This window comes from Coturnix japonica, chromosome 18, assembly GCF_054131305.1.
Source record: "Coturnix japonica strain WE chromosome 18, WE-NBRP24, whole genome shotgun sequence".
Taxonomy (NCBI): Eukaryota; Metazoa; Chordata; class Aves; order Galliformes; family Phasianidae; genus Coturnix; species Coturnix japonica.
In genome coordinates this window covers 9,441,724-9,460,519 of record NC_140680.1, presented here as the reverse complement: position 1 = coordinate 9,460,519, position 18,796 = coordinate 9,441,724, and the positions used below count along the sequence as shown (strand labels likewise).

The 18,796-nt window shown below is 60.4% G+C and overlaps 2 protein-coding genes and 1 long non-coding RNA gene across 3 annotated transcripts; 2 read left to right on the top strand and 1 right to left on the bottom strand.

Moving 5' to 3' along the window:
- The first annotated feature begins 7 nt into the window (after nt 1-7).
- On the top strand, nt 8-2,886 carry PCYOX1L (prenylcysteine oxidase 1 like). Its single transcript, XM_015876280.3, has 6 exons — nt 8-217; nt 319-525; nt 827-1,001; nt 1,082-1,293; nt 1,368-1,508; nt 2,086-2,886. Exons 1-6 carry the CDS (start codon nt 127-129, stop codon nt 2,742-2,744), a joined length of 1,485 nt encoding a protein of 494 aa, XP_015731766.2. The 5' UTR covers nt 8-126; the 3' UTR covers nt 2,745-2,886.
- A 227-nt stretch (nt 2,887-3,113) lies between these two features.
- IL17B (interleukin 17B) lies at nt 3,114-4,281 on the bottom strand. Its single transcript, XM_032447415.2, has 2 exons — nt 4,001-4,281; nt 3,114-3,778 (listed from the first exon to the last, which is right to left on the bottom strand). Exons 1-2 carry the CDS (start codon nt 4,258-4,260, stop codon nt 3,520-3,522), a joined length of 519 nt encoding a protein of 172 aa, XP_032303306.2. The 5' UTR covers nt 4,261-4,281; the 3' UTR covers nt 3,114-3,519.
- A 5,812-nt stretch (nt 4,282-10,093) lies between these two features.
- On the top strand, nt 10,094-17,318 carry LOC107320490 (uncharacterized). The gene is made up of 2 exons (XR_001558282.3): nt 10,094-10,346; nt 16,795-17,318. It is a non-coding gene; the product is annotated as an uncharacterized LOC107320490 (long non-coding RNA).
- Nucleotides 17,319-18,796: the final 1,478 nt, after the last annotated feature.

Below are 18,796 nucleotides of genomic sequence, written 5' to 3'. Positions count from 1 at the left end.
CGTGCCCGCGTGCGGCAGTGACGAGCCCGGCGCGGGGCCACGCGAGCTCGGGCAGCGCAGGGCAGCAGGCGGCGGGTCAGTGCCGAGCCGAACCGAACCGAACCGAACCCAGCCGCATCCCCCGCCATGTCCCCGCCGCTCACCGCGCTGCTGCTGCCGGCCCTGGCCGCCCTCCTGCCCGTCCCCGTGGCCGCCCGCGCCCCGCCGCGCAGCATCGGTAGGTCCGGGTGGGGAGGTGGGCTGGGAGCACGGAGCCCGGCGGGGCTGCAGTGCCGTGCCCCGGGTGCGCCAACAACCCCCGCCGCTCTCTGCCCGCAGCCGTGGTGGGCGCCGGGCTGGGCGGCTCGTCCGTCGCCTACTTCTTGCAGCAGCACTTCGGGCCGCAGGTGCAGCTGGATGTGTACGAGCAGGGCGGCGTGGGAGGCCGGTTGGCCACCGTCACCGTCAACAAGCAGCAGTACGAGAGCCGGGCAGCGTCCATCCACGCGCTCAGCCTGCACATGCAGGACTTCGTCAAGACGCTGGGTGAGTGCCGAGTGATGGGTGAGTGTGTGTGATGGGTGAGTGCGTGTGATGGGTGAGTGCGTGTGATCAGGGTGGATGCAGTGGAACCTCGGCACGATGGGCACGAGGTGTCCCGGTGCCCCAACCCTGCTGTGACTGCACCGCGGGGCTCTGGAATCCCACTGCTTCATCCCATCCGGCAGCGGGGCCATCCCATGGGATGCTGGAGCACGTGTGTGCTGTCCCACTGCCCACACAGGAGCTCGCTCACCCCATTACCCGCACCCACCACCCGCCCGGTGGGTTCCTCTGCTCCCCGCAGGGCTCAGGCAGCGCCGCGAGGTGCCGGGGAAGAGCGCCGTGTTCAGCGGGGAGCACTTTGTGCTGGAGGAGACAGACTGGTACCTGCTGAACCTCTTCCGGCTCTGGTGGCACTATGGGATCAGCTTCCTGCGCCTGCAGATGTGGGTGGAGGAGGTGATGGAGAAGTTCATGAGGTGGGGCTATGGCAGGGCAGGGTGGGGAGGGGGATTCTCCTCGACACCAGGACCTCACCCTATGCCACCATCCCCACCAGGATCTACAAGTACCAGGCACACGGTTACGCCTTCTCCAGCCTGGAGGAGCTGCTGCGCTCGCTGGGAGGTGAAGCCTTCATCAACATGACGCAGCGCTCGGTGGCTGAGGCTCTGCTGGAGGTGGGCGTCACACAGCGCTTTGTGGACGATGTCATTGCAGCCGTGCTGCGCTCCAGCTACGGCCAGTCGGTGTTGGTGCCCGCCTTTGCAGGTGAGAATCCATTGCCCTGTGTGAGCATCCCCTATGGGGTCCCTCCCTGAGCACCCTCTCCATCCTCTCCGCAGGAGCCATGTCGCTGGCAGGGGCCCAGGGCAGCACGTGGGCGGTGGAAGGAGGCAACAAGTTGGTGTGCTCAGGCCTGTTGAAGCTGACCAAAGCCAACGTCATTCATGGCAGGGTGACGGGTGTCTCTCTGCACAGCTCAGGTGAGCCCAACTGCAGGGTCTGCTCCAGCCTTGTGCACCCATGGGTGCTGCTGGCCTTGAGGTTGTGGGTCTGCGCCTGGAGAAGCATTGGTGGGGACACGTTGATGGTTGGACCTGATGGTCTTAGCTGTCTTTTCCAACCATAATGGTTTTGTAAGGTGGGTGGTGGGGGCTGTGGGGATGCTGGGGGCTCTCTGTCTTTTGGAGAGGCTGTCTGTCTGTCTGAGAGGCTTAGCCCTGTCCTGCAGACCTCAGCCCTGGGGTCCCTTTGGTCCCTTCTTTAGGCTCACAGGTTCCCACTGGCACTGTACACGCTCCCACACAGCAGGTTGGACAGCTGTGCTTTGTGGAGGGCGGCTTTGTCCCTCTCCTCATCACCTCACCAATACTTCTCTAGAAGCTTTTTCCCACAAGCTCCGTAAAACGCTCTTCTTATTGCCTTAATGCAATCAGATGCTATGGTCCAGCACTGGAAAAACAGGGGGTGGAGGCACTGCTAGGAAAAAGTGGAGCTGTAGGTCTGGGTCCATACAGCTTGGGGTCAGTGCTACACCCACTATCTGCCATTTCTCTTCAGAGGGGAGGGCCCTGTACCAGGTGCACTACACCAGCAGCGAAGGCCAGGGCTCTGCGTTCTACGACATGGTGGTGGTGAGCACAGCCCTGCACCCCAGCAGGAGCAACTTCAGCTTCCAGAACTTCGAGCCGCCCATTGACAACTTCCCCGGCACCTTCCAGCCCTCCGTCACCTCCGTGGTGCACGGCTACCTCAATTCCTCCTACTTTGGCTTCCCTGACCCCAAGCTCTTCCCCTTCGCCAGCATCCTCACCACTGACACTCCCGCCCTCTTCTTCAACGCCATGGACAACATCTGTCCTGTCAATATCTCAGCGGGGTTCCGTCGCAAGCAGCCCCAGGAGGCAGCAGTGTGGCGGGTCCTCTCCCAGCAGCCACTGGACAAGCAGCAGCTGAAGACCCTCTTCAAGTCCTATTATTCGGTGCAGGTGACGGAGTGGCCGTCACACCCCCGCTACGACTCCACCAAGTCGCTGCCACCCATCGTGCTCCATGAAAACCTCTTCTACCTCAGCGGCGTGGAGTGGGTGGCCAGCTCCATGGAGATGATTGCCGTGGCGGCCAAAAATGTGGCCCTGCTGGCTTACAACCGCTGGTACCAGGACCTGGAGAAGATAGACCAGAAGGACTTGATGCACAAGGTGAAGACTGAGCTGTGATGCTTTGGGTGATGGTGGGCCAGGAGCTGCTTCCTGTAGTGGCCGGGGATGTATTTATTGCCTTGGGGTCACCATGGGGCTTGGGGCACAGGGTAAGGGACAGGCTGTGTCTGGATGACTTGAACATGTTTTTTCTTCAGTAGTGCAGCCCTTGCTGTTTGTCTGTGCCATGCACGGAGATTTCTTCCTTCCCCTCCTCGCATGGCACTGGAATGTGCTGTGGAGAAGGGTCATCTTGCTTTGGGAGGGACCTCATGGGGCTTCAGAGCCAAGGCCAAGGGGGTAGCGGGGCCCTGCTCCTCCCTGCTCGGCACAGCCCCTCCAGCCCAGGCATCACTGTGGGCCAAGGCATGGAGTGGGTCAGACGGGGGCCAGCAATGCACTTTATTATTTAGGACCTCAAAAGCTGCCTCAGCTTCCCCAGGATGTCAGCTGTACCCCACCCCCTGCCTCTGTGGCAGGCCCTGGGCTGCAGTTTGCACATGGGGCTTGGGGGTGGTGGGTGAGGACCTTCCCCCTCCATTCTTCTTGGCCTTTCAGTGGGGGTTCAAGAGCTCTTGGCAAGGCCAGAGGCAGGATGATGTGCCGGGCTGCTTGCAGGGCTGCCACAGTACTGGGTGTCTCCAGCTTGGGCTGAGGCTGGTGGAATCAGCAGGGGGTTTTGGAGAGCCCTTGGAGGTACTCCTTGCCCCAGTGCTGAACCTGGTAATGCTTGGTAAGCAAGAGCAAGCTGCTTAGATGCCCATAGATGACTTTGGGACTTTGTTATGCAGCCTCAGAAAATGCAAGTGCAGCCCACAGCGATGGTCTCCATGACTGTCTGGTATTTCTTGTGACACTTCTTCCTCCCGGAGGCCTTGTGCCCCACCTCTCCTGGTGCCTGGCAGAGCAGCCTGCGGACAGGCAGCCGGCTGTAGATGGGGATGCTGGCCATGGTGCGGTCCTCCTGCATGGTGAAGGGGTTGATGCAGCCGGTGCAGAGGCACCGGGCCTCAGGGATGTCTGCCGGGATCCGTGTGGCATCGTGGTTGATGCTGGAGGATAAGGAAAGCAGTGGGAGATTAGGAGGATAGTGAGATTGGCAGGTGGGAGCAGTGGGGTGGGGATGGGCAGGGCAATACCACTGCAGGGTGACATGGGGAGCACTGCGTCGTGCTCACTTTGAGATGCTGGAGCTGTGATCAGCACTACACCTGCCAACATGGGATGGGTGATGCCGGAGCTCCCCAGCCCTGAGGACCCCACCCCACACTTACCTGTAGGCCCAGGGGGACAGACTCCTGCGGTTGGACCTCCAGAGCCGCAGGTTGACCTGGCATTTGGTGTCTCCTGGCTCGGAGCCGTTCCTCAGCTGGTGCACCATGTCCTGGATGCTGCGCTCATAGTCCTCCATTGGAGTGTAGGGGTCATCTGGGGCCCAGGCCAGGGCAGGATTGGCTGTGGGGAGCCGTGAAGGGCCCCTTCTTCTCCCTTTGGCTGCTCTGCTTTCATCCTTGGCTTCTGGCACCAGAACCATGGCAAAGGTGAAGATGCAGAGGAGAAGCTGAAGAGAAAGGAGGGCAGTGCGTGGCTGCCCTGGGCTGCAGGGCTAGTGCAAAAGGATGTATCTCTGCTGAGGAGATGGACGCTTTGCTCAGTTCAGCTCAGCGTGTACCTGGGGCTCCTTGCATTTACAAGGAGTCTTAGAGATGAGACATGCAAGAATGAGATCTTTATCCGAGCCCTCCTCTCCCTCTGTGCTCTGAGGATTAGAGAAAGAAAGGTGCCTTTTCCTTTCCTTCTCCCTCCGGCCTCGCAGGGCTGAGCTCCGTGTGCCGGCAGCCGGCATGCTGCCCAGAGCCGAACAAAGTTGCTTTCTGTAGCACTGCTCTCCTTTTTGTAGCACTGCTCTCTGTGTGGCTGCAGCCGGCAGAGGCAGCCCCACGCCCTGCCCGTGGTCCCGCTGTCACACCGTCCTGCGTGCATGCAGGGTCCATGCAAAGTGCTGCTCTCCCCTGCTGGGCTGTGCCATGCTTCCATCAAGCTACTGCAGGTTCGCTCCCTGCTTTGTCCCCTCTGTGCATAGGGTTGATGGGCCCAGCAGGGTCAGGATGAGCATCTCCAAAGCAAACAGAGCCAGGTAGCCACCCACAAACACGCGTGTACATAATGGCATTAAAGAAGGGAAGCAAACAGGCAGCCCCGCGCCACGGCGTGGTACCTACCAGGTTGGGAGCCCGCTCCATCGTGACACAGGGCCGGTCGGCTGCCCGCAGTGCAGCTGGCACAGCCGTGCCCCACAGCTAAATAGGGAAAGCCCCAGCCTTCCCCGGAGGTGTGTCCGGCGCGTCCCCGAGGTGCCAGCAGCTCAGGGCCAGCGTGGTCTGGGACTTGGCCACTGCCTCCTCCTGGGTACTGGCTGCAGCAACACTGGCTGTCCCTCCTGGAGCGGGCAGCACATAGAGGTTTGTGGGCAGAACCTGTCTCAGAGAAGGGTCTGGGGTTCTGCTGGCAGTGACAGCACGGTGGCCACATGGTGACAGCCCCCTTGGCTTTAGGGGATGCTGCTGGAGCAGGTGCTGGCAGGAGGATGGTGGGTTGTGTGCTGTGCTGGAGACAACTGAGGGTCCCCAATGATGTGTGCACCACCAGCAGCTTGCTGTGCCCAGCAGCCCCCATAACTCACACCATCAGCGAGACAATGGCACCACTGCCACCTGCACCTTGGTTATCTGTCCACAGACCCTTCCCTGCTGCTGTCTGCAGTCCCTGACGGCTGTGCCTGGGGCTGTGCCCTGAGCTGCAGGCTGGGGGTGTCCTGGAGGTGCACTGAGGATGCTGCCGTGAGGGAAACTGAGGCACGGGAGGTGCTGACCCCGGGACTGGAAGATGTGGGCGCCCCTAAAGGAGGTGGAGGGATGCAGGGTGGATGGAGGGATGCAGTCCCGGTCCCTGAAGCCAGGACAGCGCTGTACCACACGGTGGTGCTGTCCTCCACCCAACCGCAGCGCAACGCCTTTCCTCCATCCCTCCTCCATCCCACCCTCTGTCCCTCCCAAACCCCGCCAGCTTCGTTCACTGCAGAGGTACATGGTGCTGTTCCCTGCTCCTTGGGAGGCACCTGTTGAGCTTTGAAGTCTGGGATGGATGCTGGAGGAATGCCCCCTGCTTACTCCACATGCCCCCATCCACAGGCTGGAAGGCCCTTGGGCTTCATATGGCAGTAGAAAATTTCCTCTTCATTTTCCCAGTCCAGGAGTTGGGCCTTAACCCAGAAAATGGGGTGAAAGTCATCGCCTCCTACTGTGTCTCCCCTCCTTTTGGCCACCAAAACCCAGAGCTGTCACAGGAAACATGCTGACATCTCCAGGGGCATTTACCAGCACAGCACTTTAGGGCTGTGGCATCTCCCAGTCAACAAGCAGTGACACCTCTGTCACCTGTTGGGGGCCTGGTGGGTCTGCAGCCACCTGCAACCACATTATTGCAGTGCTTGGGACCCCACAACCCAGGAGCCAGCCCTGGTTGTGTGCTCTCTCCCCATGGCAGCCCCAGCCATGCCCAGAGGGTGCCGGGCTGCGCGGCCGCCTGCGTTGTGTCAGCGCTCGGCAATGCTGTTTACACATGAGAGAGGCTCAGAGGCATCCGCACTGGGAGCCAATTACCCAGTTTTGATCTTTTTTGGTGAAAAGGAAACCAGGGCTTTTCAGACATGGCCAAATTTGATAAGCTGGGGGAGGAGGCTTTTCCCCACCAGCTTTGCGCCATGGATGGGGCTGGGCTGCGTGGCTGGGAGGGTGACAACACTGCACTGGGGTGGCTGTGAGCTGTGCCCAGCCCAGAGCAGGGTGTGCAGGGTCTGCCATGTGCCCCTGTGATGGAAGGAAGGGCTGGAAACCCTCCAGGGTTCCCCTCTGTGCGGACACCATAAGGGAGAGATTTGGGGTTTTGCTGTCCGTGCTTGTCCCTGCTGCCTCCCTGCTTTGTTCCCTCCTGCCCCACTGCTGTGGGATCCGTGATGGAAGCTGGAGCCTGAAGAATGAAAGCCAATGCCCAGACAGAGTGGATCTGATCTGCCAGCCAAAGGATACCAGGGCACATATTTTATAACCTTCCATCATGAGATCTGCTGTCCTGCTCTCAGCTGAGCCGGAGCTCAGCCATCCCCAGCCATGGGGCTGCTCCCTACAAAGCAGAGCTGTCACCCTCAGTCTGTGTGGGAGCCTTGCACTGGGCAGTGCCACACAGAGCACCTGTATGTGTGCCCAGCTGCAGATGGAGCCAACAGGGCCACGTCTGCAGCATCCTCCCATCTCCCATGAGCAACATTTTCCACTCATCAGATATGAGCGTGCCGCAATGAGCCGGCCTGGCTGGAGCCTGCCCTGCATGGGGGGAGAGCTGGGGTTGGCAGTGCTGGTGTTGGGCCCCCATATCCCTGTGCCCCTGCAGGTAGCACCCGCCTGCAGCACGGCGCTCACATCCATATTTGCACATACGCTGTGCTGGTGTATGAGCAGCTCTGGAGCCACCCAGACCAGAAGGGCTTATTTTAAGCTCACTGGAAAAAAAAAAAAAAATAATAAAAAAAAGTTGGTTGGTGGGAATTAAAACTCTCCATTCTCAAAAAAGGGAAAAACAAAAAGATCTGAGTTCTGCCTGCTCCTTCGGTTGCATAAACACAAAGACACATCTGGAAGGAGCAGCCAGGACATCACTGTTTTCATGCGGGGTCGGTGCCCTCCATAGGTGCCCATCAGGGCACCCTGCTGGCAGCCCTGACCAGGCAGTGCCCACAGCCCAACTGTGTGCTGCAGGGCACAGCTCCGTGTGTGCTCAGCCCTGCAGGACTCCCGGCAGCACATCCTGGCCCAGAGGTGGCTGCCAGCAGCGCTGGGAGGTGGGAGGGAGCGCACATCCTGCACAGCCCCAGCAGCATCCATCAGCGTTTACTGCGTGTCGCCCGTTACACGATCCAGACGCGCAGGTTCCTCCTGTCCCGCTCCTCTCCTGCCTTTTGTTTTTCTTTTACTTTCAGCTCTTGGAGACAAAGCACCTGATGGAAAAATCCTGTGTGTGCTCCGGTTCCTAGAAGCACGCTGCTTCCTTCCGCTCCCTGCTGCCCTGAGCTGGGGGGGGGGACAGCGGGGCCACGGCCGGGACACAGCAGGGACAAACTCAGCCCAGCAAAGCGCTCTGAGCGCTCCGTGTCGGGCAGCAGAGGTCACTGTGAGATGGACAGAGCAGCTCTGATGGAGCATTGCAGTCCCCACTGCCCCTGCGGGGATGCGTGGAGCACCCAAGGCCGTGTTTCCAGGGCAGCGATGCCCTTATTTTTAGGGCTTTGGTGGCTTTAGCTTGCAGGCAGCCATCCAAGTTCCCAGTTTCCCAGGGCGCGACGCAGGACTGAGGTAAATGGAAAGTTGAGCAGTGACACTGACGTCTGCCCCAGCTCCGCATCTCCTCCCTGCAGAGCTGGGGATGGTGCAATGCACGTGCAGGGACCTGAGCCCTGGGAGCCCAGCAGGGAGGTGCTGCCCTGCTCCTGTCCTGCACTCCCAGCTGGGATGCGCTGAGCTCCAGCTGCTGAAGGTCACCTCCAAAGCTGCTCCAGCCCAGGCTCACCCACTGCCCATGTCCTGCCCGTGTCACAGGCACTGCAGTGCTGTGCAAAGCCCCCACAACCCTCCTGTATGTAAGTGAGCAGATGAGGATGTAAGTTCAGTGTTTAGTTCTGAGCAGGGCGGGCTGGAAAGGGAATTCTGCCATCATTCTTCTGTCTCTTGGGAGGGTCGGAGCCAGCTCAGCTCCGGGGGCTGCTCTTGTAGGGCCCTGCAGCAGGACTGGGGCTGCAGACCTTCGTGCACAGCTGAGGGCAAGGTGTGGGGAGATGTGGCTTTGTTGGGGGTACAGAAGCAGAACCTGCTGCAGAGAAGTAGGGCAGCATCCGACTGAAGGAGTAACGAAAACAAACCCGCGCCGTGGAATCCTGCTTTGCCCTAAATGTTTTTCTTATGGAGTTGTAATAAGACAAGAGTTGTAAAGATAGTAACCTCCTAAACATTACCTTATTAAGGCTTCTTAGAAACCACAGGGCACGACCCCACTGGGTCATGGAACAAGAGAGCAGCATCCAGTGAACAAACAGAGGCTAACGTTACATTTTTCACTTCATTTAGGAAACCTGGTTTCTAATTATAGGCGTTGTTTAATGGCAGCATTTATCCACGCTTCGCTCAAAGCCAGCTCACCGACAGCAGGGGCTGCACAGGGGACAGCAGTGAGATGCTGTGTTCCCAGTGTGTGTGGTGCTCAGCGTGGCTCAGCCGGATCAGTACCAGTATCCACTGCCGACAGCGTGGGGCTGAGTCTGGTACCAGCACAGGGTGCCCTGTACAAGGGCAGGTGTTGAGCATCACTGGGGTCAGCACGGCAGAATGCTTCCCAGCCCCCAGCACACGCTGACCCTCAGCCTCCTGGGGAACTGCCCAAGCTCTGTTTTTCAGGGTACAGGGGAACAACAAATTCTGACACGCTGTACAAAGCCTGGCACGAGGGCATGGAGACCTTGGTCCTGGCTCTGGGGCTGCCTACAGCCCACAAGTGATGGGGATGGGGGTCCTCTCTGCAGACCCTGCCTGCAGACTGGGCCCTTGGAACCGCCTGGGAATGAATGCTGAGCCGGAGCATCATCAGGGCTGGGGACACGCAGGGCACTGCTGCCAAGAGCAGAAGTGGCTGGGGCTGGTGGTGGGCCCATGCTGAGCTTTGCAGAGCGGCTGTGGGCACTGGATGCTATCTGCACAATTCAGGCTCTCATGGCCACAGCCAGCCCTGTGCGTGCAGGCGGCCCCGTGGCTGCCGGAACGCCGTTTTCCCAGGCCAGATGGAGCTCCTCAAAGTGATGGGAACCACAAGCCCGGCCAGGGAGCATCTCCGCTTCCTTCCCCCAGTGGGACAGCCGCCAGTATCATCCCGCTGCAGCCCCGCTGCCGCCCTGCCGCCAGCCCCCAGACCCACACAGCAGCACAGACAGGGGCTGTGGGGATCCAGCAGCTCCGGGCTGCTCTCTCCGAGGTGTCCCCGTGGTTCCCAGGCACAGTGCTGGCTGCTCCCATCTCCTCCCCCCGCGCCCCACACCCCTCCTTCCCGCACTCCGCTCTCCCCCTCTCTCCTGCTCTCCCTCTCGGACTTAATGACTTCCACATGGGCCTCTGGCATCCTGAGCCAAGCCTCCCAGCATTGTCTGAAATCTCCAAATTTAGAAGAAATATGAAAATTGTCAAGCAGCCCTTCCTTAGGGGGTAAAACCAACACTCAGCTGAGCGGCGGCGGGTCAGGGCGCGGGGCCACGTGACGGCACCCCAGCCAATGGGTCCCCGCGGCGCCCCTGACAGATGCACCCGCCAGAGCCTGGCCTCCTTCTCCAGCTCATATAAGGTAAAAAGAAAAAGGTTATCCAGCTTCTGAGCCGCATGGAAGGAGATTTCACCCAGCGCTCCCATGCCAGCTGCTTAAAAAACCCCAGCAGGCAGTGTGGGGCCACAGTGCCAGTTATAATGGGACAGGAGGAGGTGGCGGTTGCGTGCCCGCGCCCCGCGGTGATGTGGGAGAGGGCAGCAGGTAGGTGCCCGCGGGGTGCATGGGGTGAGCGTGGCATGGGGTAGGGGGAACAGCAGGGGATGGTGTGGGGTGCCCTGGCGTGGTGTAGTACTGAGCACAGGAGCCCCAAATGTGCCCCAGTGATGCTACCGAGGGGTGCGCGGGGTGAGCAGCATGCGGGCAACTGTGTGGGGGCAGGAGTGGTTGTGTGGGATGAGGGGAAGGATTGCTCTGCACACACCTGGGATGGAAACAACGGCAAGGCAGCAACAAGCCGGGTTAGGGACGGCTCTGCAAAGAACAAGGCCGCTCTCTGGGCGCTGCTGCTGGGCAGGCGGCCGCCAGCTGGGGGGTCACAGCATAGGAGCCATGGCTGGGCCCCCATCCTGGTCCTGTGGCTGCAGTGGGCATGGTGACAGCAGATGGGGCACTTCAGTGTCTCTGCGACACCACAGTCCCAGGTTGTCCCCGTCCCACTGTGTGCCCCTGGGATGCGGCAGTGGGGTCATGGCGGGCAATGAGAAGCAGCTCAGCTCTGCCGTGCCCCTGTCACTGTGCTCATTTTGCCCTTTGTGCATTAGTGAAGGACAGCTGGCTGTGTGCATGTAATGCTCATGCTACTATTGGTTCCACACATAGCAAAGCTTCACACAGAAAGCACTGAAGCACTCATCAGGTGCTCCGACAGGCCATGCCGTGTCTCACTTCTGGACACGTCTCCTCCAGGAACCTGACCGTTCCCTCCACGCAGCTCTTTCCCTGCCACACCAATGGGGAAACTGAGCAAAGAGAGGGGTGGGCATTCAGTGAGGACCCCAGCTCTGTGGCTGCCAACCCTGCAGCACCCGGCCTGGGAGCGCAGGGCACTCAGTGCCTCTGTGTTGTCCCCAACACGGTGCCCATGTCCCCAGATGTGGGACCCAACGCTGGCCCCTGGCCCCATCCCACAGCACTGTGCTGGTGGAAGAGGAGCTCATTTCCAGTACACACACACACACACATAAGCCTCTGCCACAGATTTCCCAAGCAGTTATCAGCAGGAATTTGGGGAAGGCTGTGTCTAGACAGGCTGCAGCTCTGGGTGGCTCCTGGATGGAGTGGCATTTCCCTCCACGCTTGTCAAGAGTCTGGAGATGATTAAGGGCTTTTTTTTTTTTTTTCTTTTTTCATTTTCTTGGTCTCCATTTCTGTTCTAACAGAGGATCAGCCTTGTGCCTGATCAGGTTTTTCCTGCTCACCCCAGCAAAGCCTCTGCCCATCATCACCTCCATGGGGGTTGAGCAGGGTGGGTGTGTGGGTGCCTTTGGGCACCACGTTACCCCTGTGATACTGAGTAGGAACTGGGGCTGTAATGCTCTGTAAGGCCCATGGCAGGAGAGCGGCTGCCAGCTGTGGGCATCTGCCTAAGCTGTCACGGTGGGTTGCTGTGGGGTGCAGCTGCAGAGCTGAAACTGATGCGGGGGATAAGCAGCACAAGCTGCTCATGTCTGTGGGAGCGCGCCGGAATCGGATAGCAAACGATGAGGCAAGAGGCTGGAAATCTGAGCTCTGGAGCCGTTTCACCATCCTTTGACCTTGGCCAGCTACACACACACACACACACTCACACGGAGGAGGGAAGCAGAACAGACCCGGTGCGGGAGGGAGGCTCTGCTGGGAACCAGAGCTCACTGCAGCCAGTGGTGCCGGGCAGTGCTGCTCTCTTGCTTTGAGCCCTTTCTCCTACCCGGCATCCCCTTCATGGCAATGGGGCTGTGCTGGCTCCCTGCTCTGAGGTGTCCCCACAGCTCCCCAGGCACTTTGGCTATGAGAGTGCACAGCATGTGCCAGGCTGGCATGACACTGCCATGGAGACCAAGGGGAGAAGCAGAGGGTTGACCCTGTGCCAGGGATACTGGGGGTACCCGTGGTTCCCATCTTGCAGCACAGTGACCCCAGCCCAGGCCCTGGGATGGGACAGGGGCTTCTCCCAGCAGCAGCAGCCAAATCTCAGCTGCACACTCACCCCTGCAGTTGGCAGCACACGGGCCCGTATGCCAGCACAGGGAAGGGAGAGCCACAGTGCGGTGCAGAGTTGGCCCCATGGGGCAGAGCAGTGCAGTGGGACCCATCCCACGCTCCAGCACTATGGCTGAGGATGCTGAAGCAGGCATCTTCCCTCTGCTGGGCCCAGGTGAAGGATGGAGCTGCTCAGTGCTGGCTGAAGGAGCTGGGGATTGTCATGCTTTGATAGGGATGGGCACTTCTGGAGAGCTGCAGAGCCCTGAATCAGTTAAGTTCCCTCTACGTGCGGGCATGAGCTGCACAGGGCATCACCATGAAAGCGGTCTATAGGGACTCTTTCCCTTTGGCTGCAGGACAGTGGGATGTCCCAGCAGTTCCTGATGCTCCCTGTTGCAGCCAGCAGTGTGCTGGCAGCTCATGCCTACATTTGCCTGTCCCACCGCATTGAGCTGCTGCCAGCATGGCTCTGCCCTCTGCAGCCCCACCTGTGTGTCAATGGGAACACCAAGGAGGGATTCCCAAAATGAGAGCGAGCGCCCAGATTGCTGTATCAGTGGCTGTGGACTCAACTGTTGCTTTGAGGACAGGCTCAGTGATGTTTTCATGCTCCTGTTTACTGTGGTACTACTACAGTACTACTCCCATAGCGTGTGCATGGGGGGCAGCCTGGAAGATGGCACCTTGAGAGCTCAGTGTTGTGCTGGATTATCCTCCGTGCCTTGGTTCCTTGCAGGGACCTGGCACGTTTGGGGTATTTTCTTTCAGTGTCTCATACCAACTGGGCTCAATGGGATTGGGAGAGCCGAGCTGGGGCCGTGCTGGGGGGGTGATGTCCAGACAGGGCTGCTCTGTGCAGGATGTATTGCACACATGCACAGCGCTCTCCCACTCTTTGCTGGAGCAGAAATAAGCTGATAAAGGCCCGATAAGCAGCCAGGAGTGACGACAGCTCCATGTGCTCCAGGCCATGCCTCTGTGGACATAAACCTGGAGCTTGGCTGGTGGTGTCTCACAGTGCCCCGGGACTGGGATCCTCATGGCCAGGAGGGGTGAGGAGCAGAGATGGAGGCAACAGGGAAAACCATGGATGCTGGAGCAGCCACTGCTGTGTGGGAGAGGTCTCACTGGGGAGCTTTGCTCTGGGCTCCTTTCCCCTTGGAGGGCTGGGGGCCAGTGACGTGATGCCCTCCCACTCCTCCCCCCCGCAGGGACTTCACCCCTGCACCACTTCCTCTGGACCGGGAATGTCCATGTAAACAGCACAGCAGAGCCCGCCCGGGCTGCTCCCACGCTCCTGCTGCCCCGGGCTGTATCAGGGATGCTTACCATGCCCCATCCCCAATGCGCCGTCCTGTTGGGATGGGGAGGATGGGGGAGATGGGGCTGAGTCCTGCCATGCATAGGGAGGGAGATAAAGACAGGGGTTATGGTGGCTGGCTGGGAGGCAGCAGGAAGAAGCGAGGCCGTGGGAAAGGCAATGGATGGAAGCTGCGGAGGAGGTCAGGCTGCTGTGCAGCTCTGCTGTTCCTTGCACAGATCCCCATCGCCCTTTCAGCCCTGCTGAGCTCTGGTGGTGCAGTGCAGCCCTTTTCCCCCTGCACAGCCATCTGCATGGACACAGCAGGGCCAGCCATGCTGCAGTGGGGAGAAGAGCATTTTCCCAGGGGCAGAAGCTGCCGTGCCAGGAGGAGCTCAGGGATGATCCTGCTGCCCACTGTCACCAACAGGGAGGTGCCACTGGGGTTGGCAGCCTGGAAGTGGCCCTCACAGCCTTTGCTCACCTGTCTGCTGTCTCCATGGCATCACCACCCTGAGCCCTGCTGGGGATGCAGACACACCGGATGAGGCCATTTGGCTCCAGGAGGGGGCTGCATGCCCAGGGAGGAGCACAAACCAGGCACATTCTTCCCCTCCGCATCCATCCCCTGCTCCAAGATGCAGAAGCAGCTCCCCCCCCCCAGACCTGCTCCTTTGTTCTTGGCATCATAATTTATCCCAGCAAAACCCACAGAGAAAGAGCAGCATCCCCCTGGGCCCCCTTGGCTCGCCCCCAGCATGGGAGATGTGGGCCTGCACGGGCTCCAAATCTGCCTTTTTGACCATAAAAGGGCAGAAATTCTGCAGCCCCGGCGGGAGGATGGGAAAGGAAAGGCAGAGCTATTTATAGCCGAGCATCAGGACCGCAGCCTGAACTCGGGGTTAATCAGCCTGTGACCAGATTAGGATCTCCCTTGGCCCCATCATTTTCTCATAAACCTTTGATTTAATACCACATAGGCAAAGGGAAGGAAGGAGGAGGTTACTGGGGCTGGAGGGATGGAGGTGCCGGTTGGGCTGGTGCTCTACACAGCCCTGGGGAAGGAGCTGCATGAGCCAGTGGGTTTTGCTTGCAGAGCCATAGAAGGCAGCGCCCATTGGTTGGGGGCTGCTCTCATCGCTCAGTGGCTTCAGTCTCCACAGAGCTGAGTGAACAAGGGCTGACTCCTTCACTGTCCCATCCTCTGCTATCAGAGATGGCACTGCGCATGGAACTCATATGGTGCCCATGGGCAGCGCTCACCTCTCCGGCTGCCTCATGGTGGGTGCTCATCCCATTGGAGGCGGCACTGGGGGTCACAGCTGGACCCCCATTAGGGTGACTTGGTTGGGGGGCACCAGGGCCAGATGGGGGCGTGTGGTGCTGATGGCACCTGAGCTCTCATCCTCCACTAGCACGGCACAGAGCCCTGCTGAGCTCTGAGATGAAGGCCCAGGCTGAAGCAACAGTTGGGACGGGGCCCTCAACGCTGGAGAAAAAGGCCGGGGAATTTCAAGGAGGAAACAAATCCCAACTGTTATTTAAAAAAAAAAAAAAGGACATTTCCTGCAGGAGCGGCCGCTGCAGAGAGAGGGGAAAGGGCGCAGTGTTGTAACCGCGGGGAGGGCTCTGACGCAGCCCGGAGCTGCCGGCTCGCCCAGCCAGGGACGCGGCTCCGCGGAGCAGAGGTGGAGGTGAGCGAGGGTACGAGCGATGGGGCAGCGCCCGTGGGGCCGGTGGGATGGGGTGGCACAGGGAGCAGCTCGCCCGGCCTTTCTAAGGGCACACGGCAGCGCCCTGCCCTGCAGACACACGGCACATCCGTGCCCAGGCGAGCGGAGGGATGAGCAAAGCGGGGTGATGGAATTCAGGAGTGCGTGGTCGCTGCAACAGGGAGAGGAGGGCGAGCGTGGGCTGCGGGAAGGCTGAGGGATACAGCGCTGTGTTCCCATAGCAGGGCTGGGGGCTGCAGCAACGCCTGGGGGCTGCCCCCTCCTCTACACTGTAGTCCTGTGGCTGTGGCAATGTGTGTCAGTGGGGCAGAGCCCCCTGCCTGGCTGCAGTTTGGTGGCTGCACTGACCCCACGCACTGCGCTCTGCTGTTCTTGTAGGCAGCAGTTTGAGTGTGGGGCACGGAGGGTGGCAGCCACATGCACAGCTGGGTGAGCCCGGATTCCATGCCAAATTGGGAAACAAGAGCAGAACAAGGGGATGGGGAGGCCTCGCCATGCTGGGTTTTTTTGCCCCTCCCGAGGATGTGGAGACCACAACAGGGACAGGGGCAGCTCCTTCTCCAGGACCCCCTCCAGGCAGAGCGAGCACCCTGCAGATGTTTTGCTTCCCAGCCCGGTGGGATGCAGTGCCTGGTGCATTCCATGGCATTCCTTCCCCCATCAACACCTCCCTGAGGGCAGCAGCTGAGGTCCCCAGCCCCACACTGCAGGCAGGGAGGAGTCTGCATTACAGCCTTAACCACAGAACTGGCCAGAGCCTGTCAGGGTGGTGGCAGTGGGGGATGGGACTGTCCCCAAGCCCCCTACACAGGGCTGGGGCAAGGCACCTCTGGTAGCTCTCTGGGGCTGGGGACAGTGCATGGAACAGAGTGTATTTGGCTGGAGCTGAACAGAGGCTCTTGTCCCCAAATGTCAGCTGCCTGCTGTGCCTGGCTTTGGCAAGGAGTTCACCAGCACTGCTGCAAGGGGGACAGCTGGCTGTGCTGGAGAAGGTCCCCATCTGAGAAAGGAGGTTCTGAATGCTGCGCTCATTGCAAAGCTTTGTGTGTGCACAGAGCTGCTGGTGTGGCTTGGGGACCCTGTCATGCTGATACGGCCCAGTCAGGTCTGGGCAATGCTTGGCTCATGAGGAAGGGAGCATGAAGCCGGGCGGTGATGGGCAGTGGGAGGAGGAGAGCTGGGGGGGGGGGGTCGGGGTGTTGGGCCAGGCAGGAGATGGGCTGTGCTTTGCCCTACAAGGGATGCATGGCACTCTCCAGGTGTCTGATCGCCCCCTGCTTCACATCAGACCTGAGTCCCCACTTGTTGGGGCTGCACCTGGAAACTGCCTGCAGTGCCTTGGGGTACCAGGCAAACCGAGGGGCTGCCTGCAGAGACCCCAGAGCTCACTGCCCCACACAGCTCCACACTGACTGCCACCCTCTGTCTTTTACAGCCTTGGCCACAGGAGTACCCAGGGACACAGCCATCACTGGAGATACTGGAGGTGCACAGAGATTGTACATCCCCGGACAGCAAGAGAAAGGCAGATCTGGCGTGCCAGTGTCCTGCCTGCATTGGATGCCCTTTGGGCGCTGGCAGCAGCAAGCACAAACCCAGCAGCTGGTTCCCAGGGCAGTGCTGAGCCTGGGGTCGCTCCCTGCTAAAAGCAGCCTGGCCCCTTCCCAAGGAGCTGCTCACAAGGAGTGCACGGGGCTGGGAGGCTGAGCTCTGACATGGGACAGCCAGGAGGGGCCCTGTGAGCAGTGCTGCCCCGTGGCACTGAGCCCCATGGCTGTTCCCACACTTGGCCAGTGCTCAGGGCTGGCCCAGCCCGAGCTGGGAGCAGGGACAGCCAGAGCTGGCAAAAGCAGCTCCCAGACATCCCTCCCGAGTGACTCACACCGTGATCTGCACATGGAGTTTGGGGCACCGTGAGGTTCTTCCCTTTCTTTCCTCCCAATAAATCGGGGCTGAGGAGCTGGGGGATGGCGGCTGGGGGAGCGGGGTGCGAGCAGAGGCTGTGGGTGCCCGGCTCCCAGCTGGGTGCGCTCAGGGGGGGCCATGCCGGATGCAGGGCGTCATGCTGGAGCTGCACCATCTGCTTCTTGTCAGGCTGCTGGGAGCACTGCGGCCGTGGCTGTGATGAATGGTGTGTTTATCGTGCTCTAGCGCTACTCAGGATGTTAGTGCTCGCCTGCAGGAGATGTTTCTGTGCTCGGCTGCTCCCCCTGTCCTCCCCTCCTCCTGCTCCCCCCAGACTGTCTCCCTTGGGCCCACAAAGGGGAAGCGGGGGGTGTCCATCCCACAGCCTCCAGCTCTGCCTGCAGCTGAGCTCCTGGGACCAGCACTGAAGCCTTCCCATAGGTACAGCCCAGCTGCAGGCTCCTCTCTGGTGAGGACAGGGATGGGGGCAGGGATGGGGGCATCCCACATCACCCCAGGGGTGTCCTGGCCCTGCTGAGTGGCAGACCCATACTCCACAGCCACCCCAGCAGCCACATCAGTGTGGTTTGAGATCACAGGCAGTGACTCCCCAGTGCTGGACCACGTTCCAGGTCCTGCAGCCCCACAGACACATGGTTGGGATGCAGTAGTGGCTGCAGCCCTTCTTCAAGCACAGCAGTTTAACTGTGTGATGCCACAGCCCTGTTTACCCCACCAGCCCCCAGCCTCATCCATCCTGCAGCCGTGATGCCCAGTGGAACAGCCACACGGCCATGCGTGGCACGGCACACATCGAATGCAGCCGGGGGCTCCTCCATGTCTCCCAGCCCAAGGTGCAGTGCTGCATCTCTGGTCAATTGGGAGTCTGAGATGAAGCACTGTAGCTCGGGAAGGGAGGAACTGTGCCCTGGGACCCCGACAGCCCTTGGACTGAAACCTGCTGGGAGCACTGATGCCAACGGAACGTGGGAGCTGCGCAGTGAGATGGGAGCACAGCTCACGGCTGGATTTGGGGTTTCCCTCCCCCTTCCCAGCCCACTGCCTCTTGCTGGGTCCTCAGCTGTGGGAGCAGGGGCTCTCCCAGCCGTGTTTTGGACATTGCCTCTGATGGAGAAGCACAGTGAACGGAGCTTGCTGTGTCCCCTGAAGGTCCCATAGAGGCTGCAGACCCCCAGCCGTGGGGCAGGGCTCACCCCTCTGCTCCATATCCTGCGAGTGAAGGGCAGAGGAGGAGAGGTTTGCTTTGAGGCAGAGGAACACCCGTGTGCCCGGTCAGGATCCCCAGAGCACCCAGCTCAGTGTAGGGTGCAGCGTGGGGGCAGCGGGGTCACACACAGAGCAGCCGTGCAGGGTAAAAGGGCCGGTGGGAGCCGCGGTCGCCGTGCTCTCAGGGTCCAGTTTTCCCAGGAATCCCTTAGGCGCTACGTTGGGGATTCCTGGAAATACTGTTCTTGGGGCCACGGCTCTGCACATGGACACAGCCCGACCCCGAGCGGAGCCGCAGCCCCGCA

Bases quoted from the DNA above. Each gene is read 5' to 3' on its own strand.
- PCYOX1L (XM_015876280.3), top strand. From the start codon at position 127: ATGTCCCCGCCGCTCACCGCGCTGCTGCTGCCGGCCCTGGCCGCCCTC. The intron at 526-826 runs GTGAGTGCCGAG...TGCTCCCCGCAG, and splicing joins GGACTTCGTCAAGACGCTGG to GGCTCAGGCAGCGCCGCGAG. The intron at 1,294-1,367 runs GTGAGAATCCAT...TCCTCTCCGCAG, and splicing joins GTTGGTGCCCGCCTTTGCAG to GAGCCATGTCGCTGGCAGGG.
- IL17B (XM_032447415.2), bottom strand. From the start codon at position 4,260: ATGGTTCTGGTGCCAGAAGCCAAGGATGAAAGCAGAGCAGCCAAAGGG. The intron at 3,779-4,000 runs GTAAGTGTGGGG...CTTATCCTCCAG, and splicing joins CTGTCCCCCTGGGCCTACAG to CATCAACCACGATGCCACAC.